Below are 17,980 nucleotides of genomic sequence, written 5' to 3'. Positions count from 1 at the left end.
TCAGGAATGAGGTTAAAAACAAACCCTTCTGAAATTATCAGCTAGAGACTTGTCAGAAGTGCACAGAGGCAAATGTGAAGGGGTTCCCAACTGACTGAATCTGGCACAATTTGAACATCATATGATAAGAGTAAAAGATAACACACTAAAACAATAGCAATACCTGAGTTTGATGAGAGTAACTTTATAGTGTAAGAAGCTTGGCAGAACCCTCTTAAGTGATCAAAGTGAACATCACTAGTAATGGAGCAAACCAAAACTGCACCTACCTGACAGGATGCAGTGAGAAGACCATCACTTCATGATGTTTATTCCTGCCAAAGATGTACAAGCTGCATTTAATTATGGGGAAACATCAGACAAACTTACATTGAAGGCATTTTACAAAGTAACTGGCCAATAACCTTCAAAAGTGTCAAAAGTTAAGACAGGAGCTGTTTTAGACTTTAAGGAAAATAGCAGGATTTCTCTGGTGGTTCAGTGGTTAAGAATCTGCCTGCCAGGTGAGGGACACAGGTTTGATTCCTGGTTCGGGGAAGATCCCACATGCTGCGGGGCAACTAGAGCCTGTGCTCTGCAACAAGAGAAGTGGCTGCCATGAGAAGCCCATGCACAACAAGAGTAGCCCCTACTTGCCACAACTGGAGAAAGCCTGCGTGCAGCAACGAAGACCCAGAGCAGCCCCCCGCCTGAAAAAGAAAAGCAATGAGTTGCAATAGCTAATTCCAAACTAGATTCCTTTGTTATAAAGGACTTTATTGGGACAACTGGAGAAACCTGAATGGAGCCTGAGGATTTGGCAGGAAGTATCACAGCTGACATGGTTGATCTGATGTGGATGGCTGGTTATGAGGGGACTATCTTGCTGTGCAGGAAATATAAAGTATTTATGGGTGATCAGGCATCAGGTTGGGAAGCACCCTCAGATGGTTTTGGCAGGGAAGTTCTTTCTACTGTAATTGCAACTGTTCTGTAGTACAGTCGAGGTTGTTTCAAAATAAACATTTTATTTTAAAAAGGTTATCTGTTATTTTATTTTGACAATTAATTTTTTTTTCCCCCTTAAACAGGAGGTACCTCAGGTGTTTCACATGAGGCTGTCCGGATGGGAAGAATCTTCAGCTTTGACTTGGCCTCATTAATTTGAGGATAAAACACTTATATGAGACCACACGTGTCAAGTTGAAAGCAGGCAGCTCAGAGCACGCGGGCATCTCTGGCATCACTGGACTCCTGGAAGGCTTGCTGCTGGAGAAGTCATCGGCTGAGGGACCACTGCAGATCCTCATACATTGCTCGATCCTGAGAGGACAGGAGAGGACAGAATACGGAGCTAGACACTGAAATGAGTTGAACTGTGTTCCCCAAAATTCAGATGTTGAAGTCCTCACCTCCAGTACCTCAGAGTGTGACTGGATTTGGAAATGAGGGTCTTAAAGCGATTTATGTTAAAATGAAGTCATTAGGGTGGGCTTTAGCACATCCAATATGCTAAATTGAAGTAAGAAGAGCAGTAAGACACAGACATGCACAGAGGGAAGACTACGTAAAGACTAATGCACAGAAGACCATGTAAAGATTAATTTTAAAAAACTCTATATATTTCAGTGATTTTTTTTCAAGTACCTCTCTCTTCTTTTTTATGGTCGTGCTATGCAACTTGCAGGATCTTAAGTTTCCTGTCCAGGGATTGAATCTGGGCCCATGGTAGTGAAAACATCATTTTGCAATCCTTAGACCAACTCCTGGCAAGTAGCTCTCAAACAGTGTCAACAGGGAATATAAAACAGGTATTAGTGAAATGCTGAATTAACTCTGAAGTAGGAACTCTGAAATGGGCCTTGGTATTTCAACTCACTACTAAATAATAAAGGTGTAGTAAAGACATTCAATATTAAGTGAGATCAACCCTGAATATTCACTGGAAGGACTGATGCTGGAATTCCAGACAACTCGCTGGAAAAATCCCTGATGCTGGGTAAGATTGAGGGCAGAAGGAGAAGAGGGCATCAGAGGATGAGATGGCTAGACAGCATCACCAATGCAATGAACATAAACTTCGACAAACTTTGGAAGACGGTGAGGGACAGGGAGGCCTGGCGTGCTACCGTCTATGGGGTCACAAAGAGTCAAACAGGACTGAACAACAACAAAGACATTTTAAGCATGCTGTGTTTACAGCCAGATTAAAGTGATTCCCTTTTCAGTAACAATGTTTTAAATGATAAAACATTTATTGTAGAAATAGTAAAAAATACAGATCAGCAGAAAAAATTAAAAAGTAATCCTTAATTTCCAGAAATAACTATCACTACTACTTTGGTCCTCAAGATCTTTTAAATTATTATTTTTTTAGTATTTAAGTTTTTAAATTAGGTAATACATTACATGGTTCAAAATTCAAATAAGACGAAAGGTCAATTTTCAAACTACTGTCCTCCAGTCACCCAGTTTCTCTCCCCACAAGCAATCATTATTAGTTTCATAAGGGCCAGTTACGATGCCAAACAAGGAAAGCTGTCTCTTTACCTTAAATGTTATGCCTTATTCTTTTAAAAGATCTTACAAAGTAATAATCAGCTTGGTCATCTCTTTTATTTATTATTTATTCAAAATTCATACTATGCCTATTTCCAAAAGAGAAGTGAGAGCTTATGATTCACTAGGGTAGTTTTCAGAAATTAAATATTTGAAAGTTTTAAGGTTTGTGACCATCAAAAGTATTAAAGACAATATACTGGAATCAAGTAGTATCACTGAGACACACATGTAGACTTCCCGTGGATATTCTTCAGAGGATAAAAAAACTTATACAGTGTGTGGAGCTACTGGTTCAGATATGTTAGTAATAAAATCAGTTACATTGCCTTTGTCACACTGTGCTGATACCTTCTAAGCAAAAGTTACTTGCAAACTATTTTCTAACATTGAAGGAATCTGAGTGATCAGGTTAATATGTATTCTATATACACATCTATGGTAATGTTTCAGTTCAGTTCAGTTCAGTCGCTTAGTCGTGTCCGACTCTTTGCGACCCCATGAACCACAGCACGCCAGGCCTCCCTGTCCATCACCAACTCCCGGAGTTCACTCAAACTCATGTCCATTGAGTCCATGATGCCATCCAGCCATCTCATTCTCGGTCGTCCCCGTCTCCTCCTACCCTCAATCCCTCCCAGCATCAGACTCTTTTCCAGTGAGTCAACTCGTTGCATGAGGTGGCCAAAGTATTGCAGTTTCAGCTTTAGCATAAGTCCTTCCAATGAACACACAGGATTGATCTCCTTTAGAATGGACTGGTTGGATCTCCTTGCAGTCCAAGGGACTCTCAAGAGTCTTCTCCAGCACCACAGTTCAAAAGCATCAGTTCTTCAGCGATCAGCTTTCTTCACAGTCCAACTCTCACATCCACACATGACCAAGGGAAAAACCATAGCCTTGACTAGACGGACCTTGGTTGGCAAAGTAATGTCTCTGCTTTTTAATATGCTATCTAGGCTGGTCATAACTTTCCTTCCAAGGAGTAAGCGTCTTTAATTTCATGGCTGCAATCAGCATCTGCAGTGATTTTGGAGCCCAAAACAATAAAGTCTGACACTGTTTCCACTGTTTCCCCATCTATTTCCCATGAAGTGATGGGACCAGATGCCACGATCTTCGTTTTCTGAATGTTGAGTTTCAAGCCAACCTTTTCACTCTCCTCTTTCACTTTCAAGAGGCCTTTGAGTTCCTCTTCACTTTCTGCCATAAGGGTGGTGTCATCTGCATATCTGAGGTGACTGATATTTCTCCCGGTAATCTTGATTCCAGCTTGGGCTTCTTCCAGCCCAGCGTTCCTCATGATGTACTCTGCATATAAGTTAAATAAGCAGGGTGACAATATACAACCTTGACGTACTCCTTTTCCTATTTGGAACCAGTCTGTTGTTCCATGTCCAGTTCTAACTGTTGCTTCCTGACCTGCATACAGGTTTCTCAAGAGGCAGGTCAGGTGGTCTGGGATTCCCATCTCTTTCAGAATGTTCCACAGTTTATTGTGATCCACACAGTCAAAGACTTTGGCATAGTCAATGAAGCAGAAATAGATGCTTTTCTGGAACTCTCTTGCTTTCTCCCTGATCCAGCTAATGTTGGCAATTTGATCTCTGGTGCCTCTGCCTTTTCTAAAACCTGCTTGAACATCTGGAAGTTCACGATTCACATATTGCTAAAGCCTAGCTTGGAGAATTTTGAGCATGACTTTACTATCCTGTGAGATGAATGCAATTGTGCGGTAGTTTGAGCATTCTTTGGCATTGCCTTTCTTTGGGACTGGAATGAAGACTGACCTTTTTCAGTCCTGTAGCCATTGCTGAGTTTTCCAAATTTGCTGGCGTATTGAGTGCAGCACTTTCACAGCATCATCTTTCAGGATTTGAAATAGCTCAATTGGAATTCCATCACCTCCACTAGCTCTGTTCATCGTGATGCTCTCTAAGGCCCACTTGACTTCACATTCCAAGATGTCTGGTTCCAGGTGATGTTTACAACTCTTTAATTGCTCAAAATGGTTCCTAACCCACCTCTTATGCAATTTTATATCTTGTAAGTCTAGCACAAAGCCTGGCATGTGTATGGTAGGTACATGATATATATATATGTTTCTGGATGGATGAAAGGATGGGATCTTAGGCAACTCAATACACAGCTAGAGGCAAGAGCAACTCTACTTGGGAAGTTTTTCTCTCTCAATGTGACAGACTTGATCAAGCAAATGGATGAACCATATAATCCTGAGTGTGATGAAGAGAATCAAAGTGTGCCAGCCAGTGGGTGTGGAAAACACTAAACCAATGAGTTAATAAAACAGGACAGTTTCTATGGTGTGGTTTTAATAGAGGAGGAAGGAAAAAAATACCTAATTTATGTTTGAGTGAGGTTTCCTTCCTGACAATTGAACAATATCATAGTAGGCAGAGGGAAAAGACTACATTTGAGATAATACATAGCTGGGAAAACAATTTCAAAGTCTCAACATTTACTGATGTTAACCCAGGCTCAGGTCCCTGGTAAGCAGTTATTACTGAAAAAACCAAACTAACAAAGTAAGTTATGCTTTATACGTCTGTGAAGTGACACATACTGGACAATGGTTTCATTCAGGGAAGAAAGTAACAGCTGACTAAGAAGAAACTGGCAAAAAGAGTCCAATTTCTAAGTTGGGGTGTCTGGCATAACGAATTGCCAATCTATTCAGTCTTCTTAGGACCACAATGGGACGTGGCTTCTCATGAGAAACTAGGACTGGGCAGGGATCTTCAGATGGAGCCTGAAAGTTTGGTAGCAATGAGGTAGGAATGAATGAGGAGTACAGGCAGAGATTCCGAAGGAATGTGTGCACACTGTGTTCGCATTTCACCCTCAGCTGGTTATAAGGATTTATTGGGTCAGATGACAAGTTTCTGCATCTGGCCTCTAAATCAGACCCTACTATCATGTTAGCCAATTGCTGGACACCGAACCCACTTCCCACGCTGTTGTTTTCCCACCTCAAACTAAAAACCGTGTGGCACCAGGGAGCCGACTGCTTCAAGGAAAGAGAAGGCACCAGCCAGCAGGCAGATGCACCGAGCATGAGGACGGGCCGAACATTTCCGAACCATACAGACCAGCTCTGAGGGCTTTGGGACAGGATGTGCACGCCGCTCTCCTTTCATTTTGCTTTTTCCTTTTTCGACATCTCCCAATCATTTATTCAATGTGAACTCACTTCAAAGCAACTGCTCTCTCTGTAAGTATGTGTGAAAGGTTAAAATGCAAAATGTAATTAAGTGTTCCTTTCGTGTTTAACAGGCCTACTAGATTTCTCTTTTAGTGTGAAAAGACTTAAGTCCACATTATCTATAGCTTTTTATCCTAGGGCCTGAAGTCATGATCTTTAGAAAACTATGCTACCCGTTACATTCCATTTGGCCAGAGTATCTAACTTTCGAGCTAGTCATAGTGATTAGTTTTGCTATGGGCTCTAACCTGAGCTGGACCAATCACAGGTTCCCTGAAACTCTCCTGTTGGAGCTATCAGGAAATTCTCTTGCTATGGGGGTTAATAAACAAGTAGCCTGTATATCTGGGCCTGCAGGCAGCCTTTTCCCCCAAGAAACGAAGCAATGAAGTTTCTGGATCCAGCATGCCTGAAGCCAGCAGTACTCTCAACTTCCTTATATGTGGAATGGATTCTTCTTTATTCCCACTTACAAAGTTGGGTTTCTGTCATTTACAACTAAAGGAACCCTATTATTAAAATTAGAAAGAGGTGGCTTACAAATGAGCCACTCAATCCTACATTCAAAAATGTATCAACAAACACACCTGTCTTTTGGTTTGATTTTTCAAAAGGATTTTGTTTGACTATGCAACTCCTCTAATTTCAACTGAATTCCCCTAAATCAGAAGGTTTCCCAAAAATAGAGTGGTCATATGATCCAGCAATCCCACTCCTGGGCACCCTTCTGGAAGAATGAGATAATGCCCATTTGCAGCAACATGCACATACTGAGATTATCATACTAAGTGAACTAAGTTGGACAAAGAAAAATACCACTTGAAATTATTTATACGTACTCTAAAACATGACACAGATGAATTTATTTACAAAACAGACTCACAGACATAGAAAACAAACTTATGGCTACCAAAGGGGAAAGGGGCTGGGGAAGAGATAAATTAGGAGTTCATGATTAGTAGATACAACTACTATATATAAAAGAGATAGGAAATCCCCCAGAGGTCCAACAGATAGGGCTTTCACTGCCAGGGGCCTGGGGTTCAATCCCTGGTTGGGGAACTAAGATCCTGCAAGTATCACGGCTTGGCCAAAATAAATAAATAAACTAGATAAAGAAGACCCTACTGTATAGCACAGGGAACTGTATTTAGTATCTTAAAATAGATAATAATGAAAATAATATGAAAAGTATACATATATACACATATATAATATACATAAAGATATATCTGATTCAACTTTGCTGTACACCAGAAACTAACACAACACTGTAAATCAATTGTACTTCAACTAAAAAACAATTTAAGGAAGGAAGATGTTCTCTGGTACAGCTGTGGAATGTGAAGGACGAGAACCAGAGAGCGGAGACTGAGCCCCGCCCCCGCCACCCCCTCCCACCACCCGCTCCCGCCACAAACGTAACATCCACTGGTTTCAGATTTACCAGCAGTTTTAGAAAAGGTAACAAAATAAAGATTTACTCCTTAATTATCACAGATGCAAGGATGAAAATGTGGCCCAATTTAAGGATAGGTCAAGCAAGCAATTTTCAAACTCTGCATGACATTTTTATAGCCAACTCTAATATAATTACTTAATTGTAACTGCAAAATATAAGTGTAACTCTTAAATGTAAAAACATTAAACATGGAAGCTTTTCAAAATTAGAGCAGGCAAATACAAACAAGATGGTTTCATTTTTTTAGTCTCAAAAACTGAAGTAATTTTTTTAGAGGTAAAGAAGGTAAAGAGTGACAAATGAAGAGCTATCCCAGGTCAGTATATAAAGACCAAATGAACCTCTACATACTAGCAGCAATTAGAGAACAATATTTTTAAAAACATTATAAAAAATAAAAAATTATAAATTACTGAGAAATAAATTTGATGAAAAATGTACATCCTGAAAAATTTGCATCCTAAAAATGCAAAACATTACTAGGAGAGATCAAATGGCTCTAATAAGTAAATTTTTTAAAAAATGAATAAATTTATATAAAAGAAATAAAATGATCTAAATAAATGAACAGATATACTAAGTTCACTGATTGAAAAACTCAGTATTTTTAATACCTCTGCTCTCCCAACTGATCTACAGATTCAATGCAAATCCATTCCAAGTCCCACAAAGTTTCTTTTGCAAAAATTGATAAACTGATTGCAAATTTTATATGGGAAAGCAAAGAGACTAAAATAGATAAAACAATTTTTGGTGAAAAAAAGAACAAATCTGAATGACTTATATACTAGCTGACTTTAAGATTAACATATCTATATCTAATCTATAATAATCAAGGGGACTTCCCCAGCAGTCCAGTGATTAAGAATCTAAATTTCCACTTCAGGGAGTACAGGTTTGATTCCTGGTTGGGGAGCTAAGATCCCACATGCTGTAGCCAGAAAATAAATAAAAATTAAAAATTGATGTAAAATAATCAAGAGAGTGGCAAAAAATATACAGTGGCATAAAATGGATATAAAGATCAGTGGAACAGAAAAAAGAGTGAAGAAATAAATTCATGCATATATGATAAACTGGTTTTCAAAAAGAGGGCATGATAATTCAATGAAAGGAAAGTATTTTCAACCAACAAGGCCACAGTAACTAGGTAGCTGCATGGGAAAACAAAATCGTGACTTCTCTATCTCACTTTAAACTAAAAAAATTAGTTTGTAATGGATCATAGTTCTAAATGTAAAAGATAAAACTATAAAACTACTAGAGAAAAAGCAAAGGAGAAAATTTTCATAAACAGGATAATCAAGATTTCTTATGACAGAAAAAAACAAATTATTAAAAAAAATTTGGATTTCATACAAATTAACAATGCCTGTTCTTCAAAAGATGCCTTTAGAGAATTAAAAAAAAAATTAGGACAAAATATCCTCAATATGCACATCTGTATTACTCAGCCACAAAAAAAGAACAAAATAACGTCATTTGCAGCAATATGGATGAACCTAGAGATTATTATAGTAGGCAAAGTAAGTTAGAAAGAGAAAGACAAATATGGTACTGCTTATATGTGGAATCTAAAAAAAAAGGTACGAATGAACTTATTTATAAAATAGAAATAGAGTCACAGAATATAGAAAACAAACTTATAGTTACCAAGGGGGAAAGAGGGAGGGAGGGATAAATTTGGAGATTGGGACTGACAAAACACACACTACTATATACAAAATAGATTAATTAGGACCTCCTGTACAGCACAGAGAACTCTATTCAATGTTCTGTAATGACCTATATGAGAAAAAAAAATCTAAAAAAAAAAAGAGTGGAGATATATATACATAACTGATTCACTTTGCTGTATATATCTTGAAACACATTTTAAATTATACTCCAAAATAAATCCTACAGATATTTCAGAAAAAAAATGTGTATCTCATGAAAGGCTTCAAGCCAAGATAAACTAAGAATTTACACAACTTAATAATAAGAAAACAACTCAATGTTTTAACAGCAAAAGATGAGGACACAAAATAAGATATCCAAATGATCAATAAGCATTATGAAAAAATGCTCAACATTTTAGTCATTAGGAAAACAAATTTAGACCACAACAGGATACTATTTCACATCCAGTAGAATGGCTAAAATTAAAAGACTGAAAATACTCAAGTGCTGGTGAGAGTGTGGACCAACCGGAATGCTCACAAAATGCAAAATGGTATTACAGTCACTTGGAAAGAAGGTTGGCAGTTTCCTATAAAGTTAAACATACACTCGCCACGAGATCCAGCAATTCCTCTCCTAGTTATTTACTCAAGAGAAATAAAAATACATGTTCTCATTCTCTCTCTGACACATTATATCTGAGGAAGCCAAAAACTGGAAAAAACCCAAGTGCCCACCAGCAGCGGAAAGGATACACAAACTGCATATTCATATAATAGAAAACTACTCATCAAGAGAATGGATCAAACTAGTGAAAAACAGCAATGTCGATGAATCTCTGCAACATTACATTGAGCAAAAGAAGCCAGACAAATGAGTATATCAATATGAATCTATTTACAGAAAGTTCCAAAACAGGTAAAGTTAGAGCATGATGACAGAAGTCAGATTAGGGGTTACCTGGTACAGCATTTGTAAAGGGACTGACAACTACAAAGGAATACAAGAACTTTCTGAAGTGATGACAATGTTCTCTATATTGATTGAGGTACTAGTTAAGTTTGCCAAAACTTACAGAACTGTAGGACTTCCCAGATGGTGCCAGTAGTAAAAAACCGGCCTGCCAATGCAGGAGACATAAGAGACATAGGTTCAATCCCTGGGCTGGGAAGATCCCCTAGAGGAGGCATGGCAACCCACTCCACTATTCTTGCCTGGAGAATCCCCATGGACAGAGGAGCCTGGCAGGCTGCAGTCCATGGGGTTGTACAGAGTTGGGTATGACTGAAACAAGTTAACATGCACATGAACAGAACTGATTTTGTGCATTACAAAGGTAAATAAAATTTCAATTTTAAAAAAGTAAGGTTACAGGATGAGAGTGACAAATGTGGAGCTATGCCAGTACATCCTGATTCTTGAAAAGCCTCAAATCAAAACTCTGATTACAGGTAATGAACATAAGGAAGATTTGTTTTTTAATGACTAAATTTTTTTGGGGGGGACACTAACATCACTACTTTCTTGTTGATCAGAATGAGAAGTGCCAGTAAGATTAACTGTAAAACTGTTTGATTTTAATTAATAAGAGTATCTTATTCAAAGACAGACAATGAAATAAAAACATTTCCTCTAGTGTACAAAATGTCTGAGAGGTCAAAGCAGACTTTCATTTCTCCACATATGGTAAAAGATCCAGGCCAGGTTCAGCAGACTAGACTTTAGCTGAAAAAGAGGTAAGCTTGTTATGACCAACCTTGATAGTATATTAAAAAGCAGAGACATTACTTTGCCAACCAAGGTCCGTCTAGTCAAGGCAATGGTTTTTCCCGTGGTCATGTATGGATGTGAGAGTTGGACTGTGAAGAAAGCTGATCACCGAAGAATCGATGCTTTTGAACTGTGGTGTTGGAGAAGACTCTTGAGAATCCCTTATACTGCAAGGAGATCCAACCAGTCCATTCTAAAGATCAATCCTGGATGTTCATTGGAGGGACTGATGCTAAAGCTGAAACTGCAATACTTTGGCCACCTCATGCGATGAGTTGACTCACTGGAAAAGACTCTGATGCTGGGAAAGGTTGGGGGCGGGAGGAGAAGGGGACGACGGAGAATGAGATGGCTGGATGGCATCACCGACTCTGTGGACATGAGTTTGAGTGTACTCCGGGAGTTGGTGATGGACAGGGAGGCGTGCTGTGATTCATGGGGTCGCAGAGAGTCGGACACGACTGAGCGACTGAACTGAACTGAACTGATATACTTAAAAGACACAATCACCAGCCCAAACTCCTTAACTGATTACTTTAGTTAAAAGTGGTAAGATGGTCAAATAAGAGTATTTACACCAGGACTGGAGGCACTGGAACACAGCAACCCATCTCATATAACTGTTTGAACTTGGACTTGAGTATTTTCAATCAATAATCTTAAGAAATACTGAGCCAGGGGTATATAATGGATAATGAGTTAGAGGAATTTTAAGTATAGTCAATAAACAGAATCACATGACTAAGGCAAATTAGACTTCTGGAAATTCAGAAACAAAAGATATTCATCCAAGATAGGTGACTTAGTCGCTAAGCCATGTCCAACTCTTGTGATCCTGTGGACTATACATAGTCTGCCACGCTCCTTTGTCCATAGGATTCTCCAGGCAAGAATACTGGAGTGGGTTGCCATCTCCTTCTCCAGGGGATCTTCTCGACTCAGGGATAGAACCCGGGTCTCCTACATTGCAGGTAGATGATTTACCAACTGATCTATGAGGGAAGCCCTAAGATATCCAGTGTTCAATTCAGACATTTCTTTGAGTTGGGTATTTCCCTGCAAAATCTATTGTGTCACAGTAACCTCACTTCACTTAACAGCACACATTTTAACTTATTACAGACAGAACACCTCAACACAGTAAGAAATAAATATAGTAAATAAATAAATATAAAAAATCGAGCATTTTTTGTAAAGACAAGTCTGAGTGATTTTTAACTCTTCTCTGACCTTACAGTGAAGGTATTTTCACTTTCCTGAAACTACGGGTAAGTGTAAAGGGTGATACAGGTCAAATAATACTTGAATGAGAATGATTAAAAATTCTGAGATTATGAAAACACACAAGGTCATTTTCTCTGTTTAGTCTCCAGAAACATTCAAAATTACAGTCTCTCAAGAACACTGTCTCAGAGGCAACTATTTTGCTTTTTGTCATGAATTCATACTTACTGCTCTCAATTCTAATTGTTCTTCTACCTTTAAGAGCATTGCTTACCTCTTTTGATATAGATGATTTTACTTTCTTGAAAGCTTCTTCAAAGTGCTTCTGACTAATCTTCAGTTCACCTGTGGAGCAAATGCATGAACATACATAATATTTGGGTACAGTAATGGGCTGGAAGAAGCACAAGCTGGAATCAAGATTGCTGGGAAAAATATCAATAACCTCAGATATGCAGATGACACTACCCTTATGGCAGAAAGTGAAGAGGAACTCAAAAGCCTCTTGATGAAAGTGAAAGAGGAGAGTGAAAAGGTTGGCTTGAAGCTCAACATTCAGAAAACAAAGATCATGGCATCTGGTCCCATCACTTCATGGGAAATAGATGGAAAAACAGTGGAAACAGTGTCAGACTTTGTTTTTTTGGGCTCCAAAATCACTGCAGATGCTGACTGCAGCCATGAAATTAAAAGACGCTTGCTCCTTGGAAGGAAAGTTATGACCAACCTTGATAGTATATTAAAAAGCAGAGACATTACTTTGCCAACCAAGGTCCGTCTAGTCAAGGCAATGGTTTTTCCCGTGGTCATGTATGGATGTGAGAGTTGGACTGTGAAGAAAGCTGATCGCCGAAGAATCGATGCTTTTGAACTGTGGTGTTGGAGAAGACTCTTGAGAGTCCCTTATACTGCAAGGAGATCCAACCAGTCCATTCTAAAGGAGATCAATCCTGGATGTTCATTGGAGGGACTGATGCTAAAGCTGAAACTCCAATACTTTGGCCACCTCATGAGACGAGTTGACTCACTGGAAAAGACTCTGATGCTGGGAAAGGTTGGGGGCGGGAGGAGAAGGGGACGACGGAGAATGAGATGGCTGGATGGCATCACCGACTCTGTGGACATGAGTTTGAGTGTACTCCGGGAGTTGGTGATGGACAGGGAGGCCTGGCGTGCTGTGATTCATGGGGTCGCGGAGAGTCGGACACGACTGAGCGACTGAACTGAACTGAACTGAAGCTAACTGTGATTTATAACTAAATTTCTCTCGAGAGATTTACAAGCATTCAAGGGGAACACTGAGGCAATTAACGACACTGGCTCTATTCTTTTCCAGAGCAATGTTCAAGCCAGATATATTCTGCTCATCAAAGTTATAGAGTTTTTCATTTTCATTTAAATTACATATACCTAACTCAACAAAACACAGAAGAACTGTACAAAAAAGATCTTCCCGACCAAGATAGTCACGATAACGTGATCACTGACCTAGAGCCAGACATCTTGGAATGTGAAGTCAAGTGGGCCTTAGAAAGCATCACTACTAACAAAGCTAGTGGAGGTGATGGAATTCCAGTTGAGCTATTACAAGTCTTGAAAGATGATGCTGTGAAAGTGCTGCACTCAATATGCCAGCAGATTTGGAAAACTCAGCAGTGGCCACAGGACTGGAAGAGGTCAGTCTTCATTCCAATCCCAAAGAAAGGCAATGCCAAAGAATGCTCAAACTACCGGACAATTGCCCTCATCTCACACGCTAGCAAAGTCATGCTCAAAATTCTCCAAGCCAGGCTTCAGCAATATGTAAACCGTGAACTCCCAGATGTTCAAGCAGGTTTTAGAAAAGGCAGAGGCACCAGAGATCAAATTGCCAACATCCGCTGGATCATGGAGAAAGCAAGAGAGTTTCAGAAAAACATCTATTTCTGCTTCATTGACTATGCCAAAGCCTTTGACTGTGTAGATCACAATAAACTGTGGAACATTCTGAAAGAGATGGGCATACCAGACCACCTGACCTGCCTCTTGAGAAACCTGTATGCAGGTCAGGAAGCAACAGTTAGAACTGGACATGGAACAACAGACTGGTTCCAAATAGGAAAAGGTGTACGTCAAGGTTGTATATTGTCACCTTGCTTATTTAACTTATATGCAGAGTACATCATGAGGAACGCTGGGCTGGAAGAAGCACAAGCTGGAGTCAAGATTGCTGGGAGAAATATCAATAACCTCAGATATGCAGATGACACTACCCTTATGGCAGAAAGTGAAGAGGAACTCAAAAGCCTCTTGATGAAAGTGAAAGAGGAGAGTGAAAAGGTTGGTTTGAAGCTCAACATTCAGAAAACAAAGATCATGGCATCTGGTCCCATCACTTCATGGGAAATAGATGGAAAAACAGTGGAAACAGTGTCAGACTTTGTTTTTTTGGGCTCCAAAATCACTGCAGATGCTGATTGCAGCCATGAAATTAAAAGACGCTTGCTCCTTGGAAGGAAAGTTATGACCAACCTTGATAGTATATTAAAAAGCAGAGACATTACTTTGCCAACCAAGGTCCGTCTAGTCAAGGCAATGGTTTTTCCCGTGGTCATGTATGGTTGTGAGAGTTGGACTGTGAAGAAGGCTGATCGCCGAAGAATCGATGCTTTTGAACTGTGGTGTTGGAGAAGACTCTTGAGAGTCCCTTATACTGCAAGGAGATCCAACCAGTCCATTCTAAAGGAGATCAATCCTGGATGTTCATTGGAGGGACTGATGCTAAAGCTGAAGCTGCAATACTTTGGCCACCTCATGCGACGAGTTGACTCACTGGAAAAGACTCTGATGCTGGGAAAGGTTGGGGGCGGGAGGAGAAGGGGACGACGGAGAATGAGATGGCTGGATGGCATCACCGACTCTGTGGACATGAGTTTGAGTGTACTCCGGGAGTTGGTGATGGACAGGGAGGCCTGGCGTGCTGTGATTCATGGGGTCGCGGAGAGTCGGACACGACTGAGCGACTGAACTGACTGAACTGAACTCAACAAAGGTCCGTCTAATCAAGGCAATGGTTTTTCCAGTGGTCATGTATGGATGTGAGAGTTGGACTGTGAAGAAAGCTGATCGCCAAAGAATTGATGCTTTTGAACTGTGGTGCTGGAGAAGACTCTTGTGAGTCCCTTGGACTGCAAGGAGATCCAACCAGTCCATTCTAAAGGAGATCAGTCCTGGGTATTCATTGGAAGGACTGATGCTAAAGCTGAAACTCCAATACTTTGGCGACCTCATGCGAAGAGTTGACTCACTGGAAAAGACTCTGATACTGGGAGGGATTGGGGGCAGGAGGAGAAGGGGATGACAGAGAATGAGATAGCTGGATGGCATCACCGACTCGATGGACATGAGTTTGAGTGAACTCCGGGAGTTGGTGATAGACAGGGAGGTCTGGTGTGCTGTGATTCATGGGGTCGGAAAGAGTCGGATACGACTGAGCGACTGAACAATATTTAATTTTCCATAAATGTTTCAGCTATGTCATATATTTTAAAAGCATAGTCTTTCCCCACCCCCAGCAATCAAAACAGTTTATTATGGAACAAATTATATTAAAAAGTACTTTGGCCATATTTAATTAGAAAGAGAGATTTTTATCCTTAAAAAAGACATATGGTTCATATGTTTTGTTACTTTGTGTTCCCCTCAGCTTTACTAAGATACTGTTGGTACATAATAAATATAAGAAGTACAATGTGACATGATGATTTATTGCAAAATGGTTACCACAATAAGGTTAGTTAACACCTCCGCCCCTCATGATCACCTTTTTATTTATTTCTGTGGTGATAATTATTAAGATCTACTCTCTGAACAGCTTTCAAGTTCAGCTGACCCTTGAACAATGTGTTAGGAGTGGTGGCCCTCAGTCAAAAAATCTATGTATAACTTTATAGTTGACTCTGAATCTGCAGTTTTTTTTCTATGGATTCAACCAAGCATGGATCGTGTAGTGCTGCACTACATACTTACTGAAAAAAATCCACGTGTATAAGTGGATCTGCACAGCTCAAACCCAGGTTAACTGTATATAACAAACTACTGATAATTAGTACATGGCATCCTCAGAATTTATTCATCATATAGTAGGAAATTTGTACCCTCCGATCAATATCTTCCCATTTTTCCCACTCTCTGGCTCATCGTCTTTTAATGTAGTAACACCCAAAGAGAACTATTCCTCATTAACAGATAACCCCGTTATCATTGTATTGTTTAACTTAACGGCAATGTTCATGAAGAAGAGTCAGAACTGTTCTCTTTCAAGGTAACTCAAGCTAATTTAACTAAGGATGGAAAATAGAATTCCATATTATTTAAGAGTACATACAAATAATCAGATGGATGTATGGAGTTACATCATAATACATAATATATATAGCTCATATGACAACACTGGACTAGAAGGGTGCTTTAATTCCTTATAAGGTTATGCCAACACTCAGTAAGAGAAATCTAGCAACTAAAGGTTAATTAAGTAAGGCTTCGCTTATAATTATATGACAACTTATGCGATGACAATTGATAGTTAAAATAGTACTATATGGAAATTCAGTTCAGTTCAGTTCAGTCGCTCAGTTGTGTCAGACTCTTTCCAAGCCCATGAACCACAGCACGCCAGGCCTCCCTGTCCATCACCATTTCCCGGAGATCACTCAAACTCATGTCCATCGAGTCGGTGATGCCATCCAGCCATCTCATTCTCTGTCGTCCCCTTCTCCTCCAGCCCCCAATCCCTCCCAGCATCAGAGTCTTTTCCAGTGAGTCAACTCTTCGCATGAGGTGGCCAAAGTATTGGAGTTTTAGTCTTAAAATGAACACCCAGGACTGATCTCCTTTAGAATGGACTGGTTGGATCTCCTTGCAGTCCAAGGGACTCTCAAGAGTCTTCTCCAGCACCACAGTTCAAAAGCATCAATTCTTCAGCGATCAGCTTTCTTCACAGTCCAACTCTCACATCCATACATGACCACGGGAAAAACCATAGCCTTGACTAGACGGACCTTTGTTGCCAAAGTAATGTCTCTGCTTTTTAATATACTATCTAGGTTGGTCATAACTTTCCTTCCAAGGAGTAAGCGTCTTTTAATTTCATGGCTGCAATCAGCATCCACAGTGATTTTAAGAAAGTGTAATTACCTAAAAGTAAAATACAATGTGTAGTTGAACACGTCAAATGGAAGTTGAATGGCATTAATGATTTCAGGTCCTCCACGTTCAAGGTCAGGATGGGCAGCCTTAAGGAGATACCCTTCGACCAAGGTAAGGAGCAGCGGCTGCGCTTTGCTGGAACAGCCATGAAGAGATACCCCAAGTCCAAGATAAGAGAAAACCAAGTAAGATGGTAAGTGTTGCAAGAGGGCATCAGAGGGCAGACACACTGAAATCATAATCACAGAAAACCAGCCAAGCTGATCGCACAGACCACAGCCTTATCTAACTCAATGAAACTAAGCCATGCCGTGTGGAGCCACCCAAGACGGACGGGTCATAGTGGAGAGGTCTGAAAGAATGTGGTCCACTGGAGAAGGGAATGGCAAACCACTTCATTATTCTTGCCTTGAGAACCCCAAGAACAGTATGAAAAGGTAAAATGATAGGATACTGAAAGAGGAACTCCTCGGGTCGGTAGGTGCCCATTATGCTACTGGAGATCAGTGGAGAAATAACTCCAGAAAGAATGAAGGGATGGAGCCAAAGCAAAAACAATACCCAGTTGTGGATATGACTGGTGATAGAAGCAAGGTCCAATTCTGTAAAGAGCAATATTGCATAGGAACCTGGAATGTTAGGTCCATGAATCAAGGCAAATTGGAAGTGGTCAAACAGGAGATGGGAAGAGTGAACATAGACATTCTAGGAATCAGTGAACTAAAATGGACTGGAATGGGTGAATTTAATTCAGATGACCATTATATCTACTACTGTGGGCAGGAATGCCTTAGAAGAAATGGAGTAGCCATCATGGTCAACAAAAGAGTCCAAAATGCAGTACTTGGATGCAATCTCAAAAACAACAGAATGATCTTTGTTCGTTTCCAAGGCAAACCATTCAATATCACAGT

The 17,980-nt window shown here is 39.9% G+C and overlaps 1 protein-coding gene across 5 annotated transcripts in view; it reads right to left on the bottom strand.

The window, feature by feature from the left end:
* Positions 1 to 301: 301 nt before the first annotated feature.
* The window catches only part of NVL (nuclear VCP like), a 98,696-nt gene continuing 81,017 nt past the window's right edge, over positions 302 to 17,980 (bottom strand). For 2 of the 5 annotated variants that reach the window (XM_055419815.2, XM_055419814.2), the window contains 2 exons: positions 12,154 to 12,224; positions 327 to 1,302 (listed from right to left, as the gene is read on the bottom strand). In XM_055419815.2, the coding sequence (XP_055275790.2) occupies positions 1,258 to 1,302; positions 12,154 to 12,224 (116 nt within the window). In that variant the 3' untranslated portion in view covers positions 327 to 1,257. Of the gene's footprint in view, positions 1,303 to 12,153; positions 12,225 to 17,980 lie in introns of all 5 variants that reach the window. The other 3 variants (XM_088845535.1, XM_055419816.2, XM_055419817.2) reach the window with 3 other exon arrangements.

This window comes from Moschus berezovskii, chromosome 17 (genome assembly GCF_049115385.1).
Source record: "Moschus berezovskii isolate FMDL1 chromosome 17, NW_MosBer_1.0, whole genome shotgun sequence".
In the NCBI taxonomy this organism is placed as follows: domain Eukaryota; kingdom Metazoa; phylum Chordata; class Mammalia; order Artiodactyla; family Moschidae; genus Moschus; species Moschus berezovskii.
This window is presented reverse-complemented; position numbering and strand designations above follow the sequence as displayed.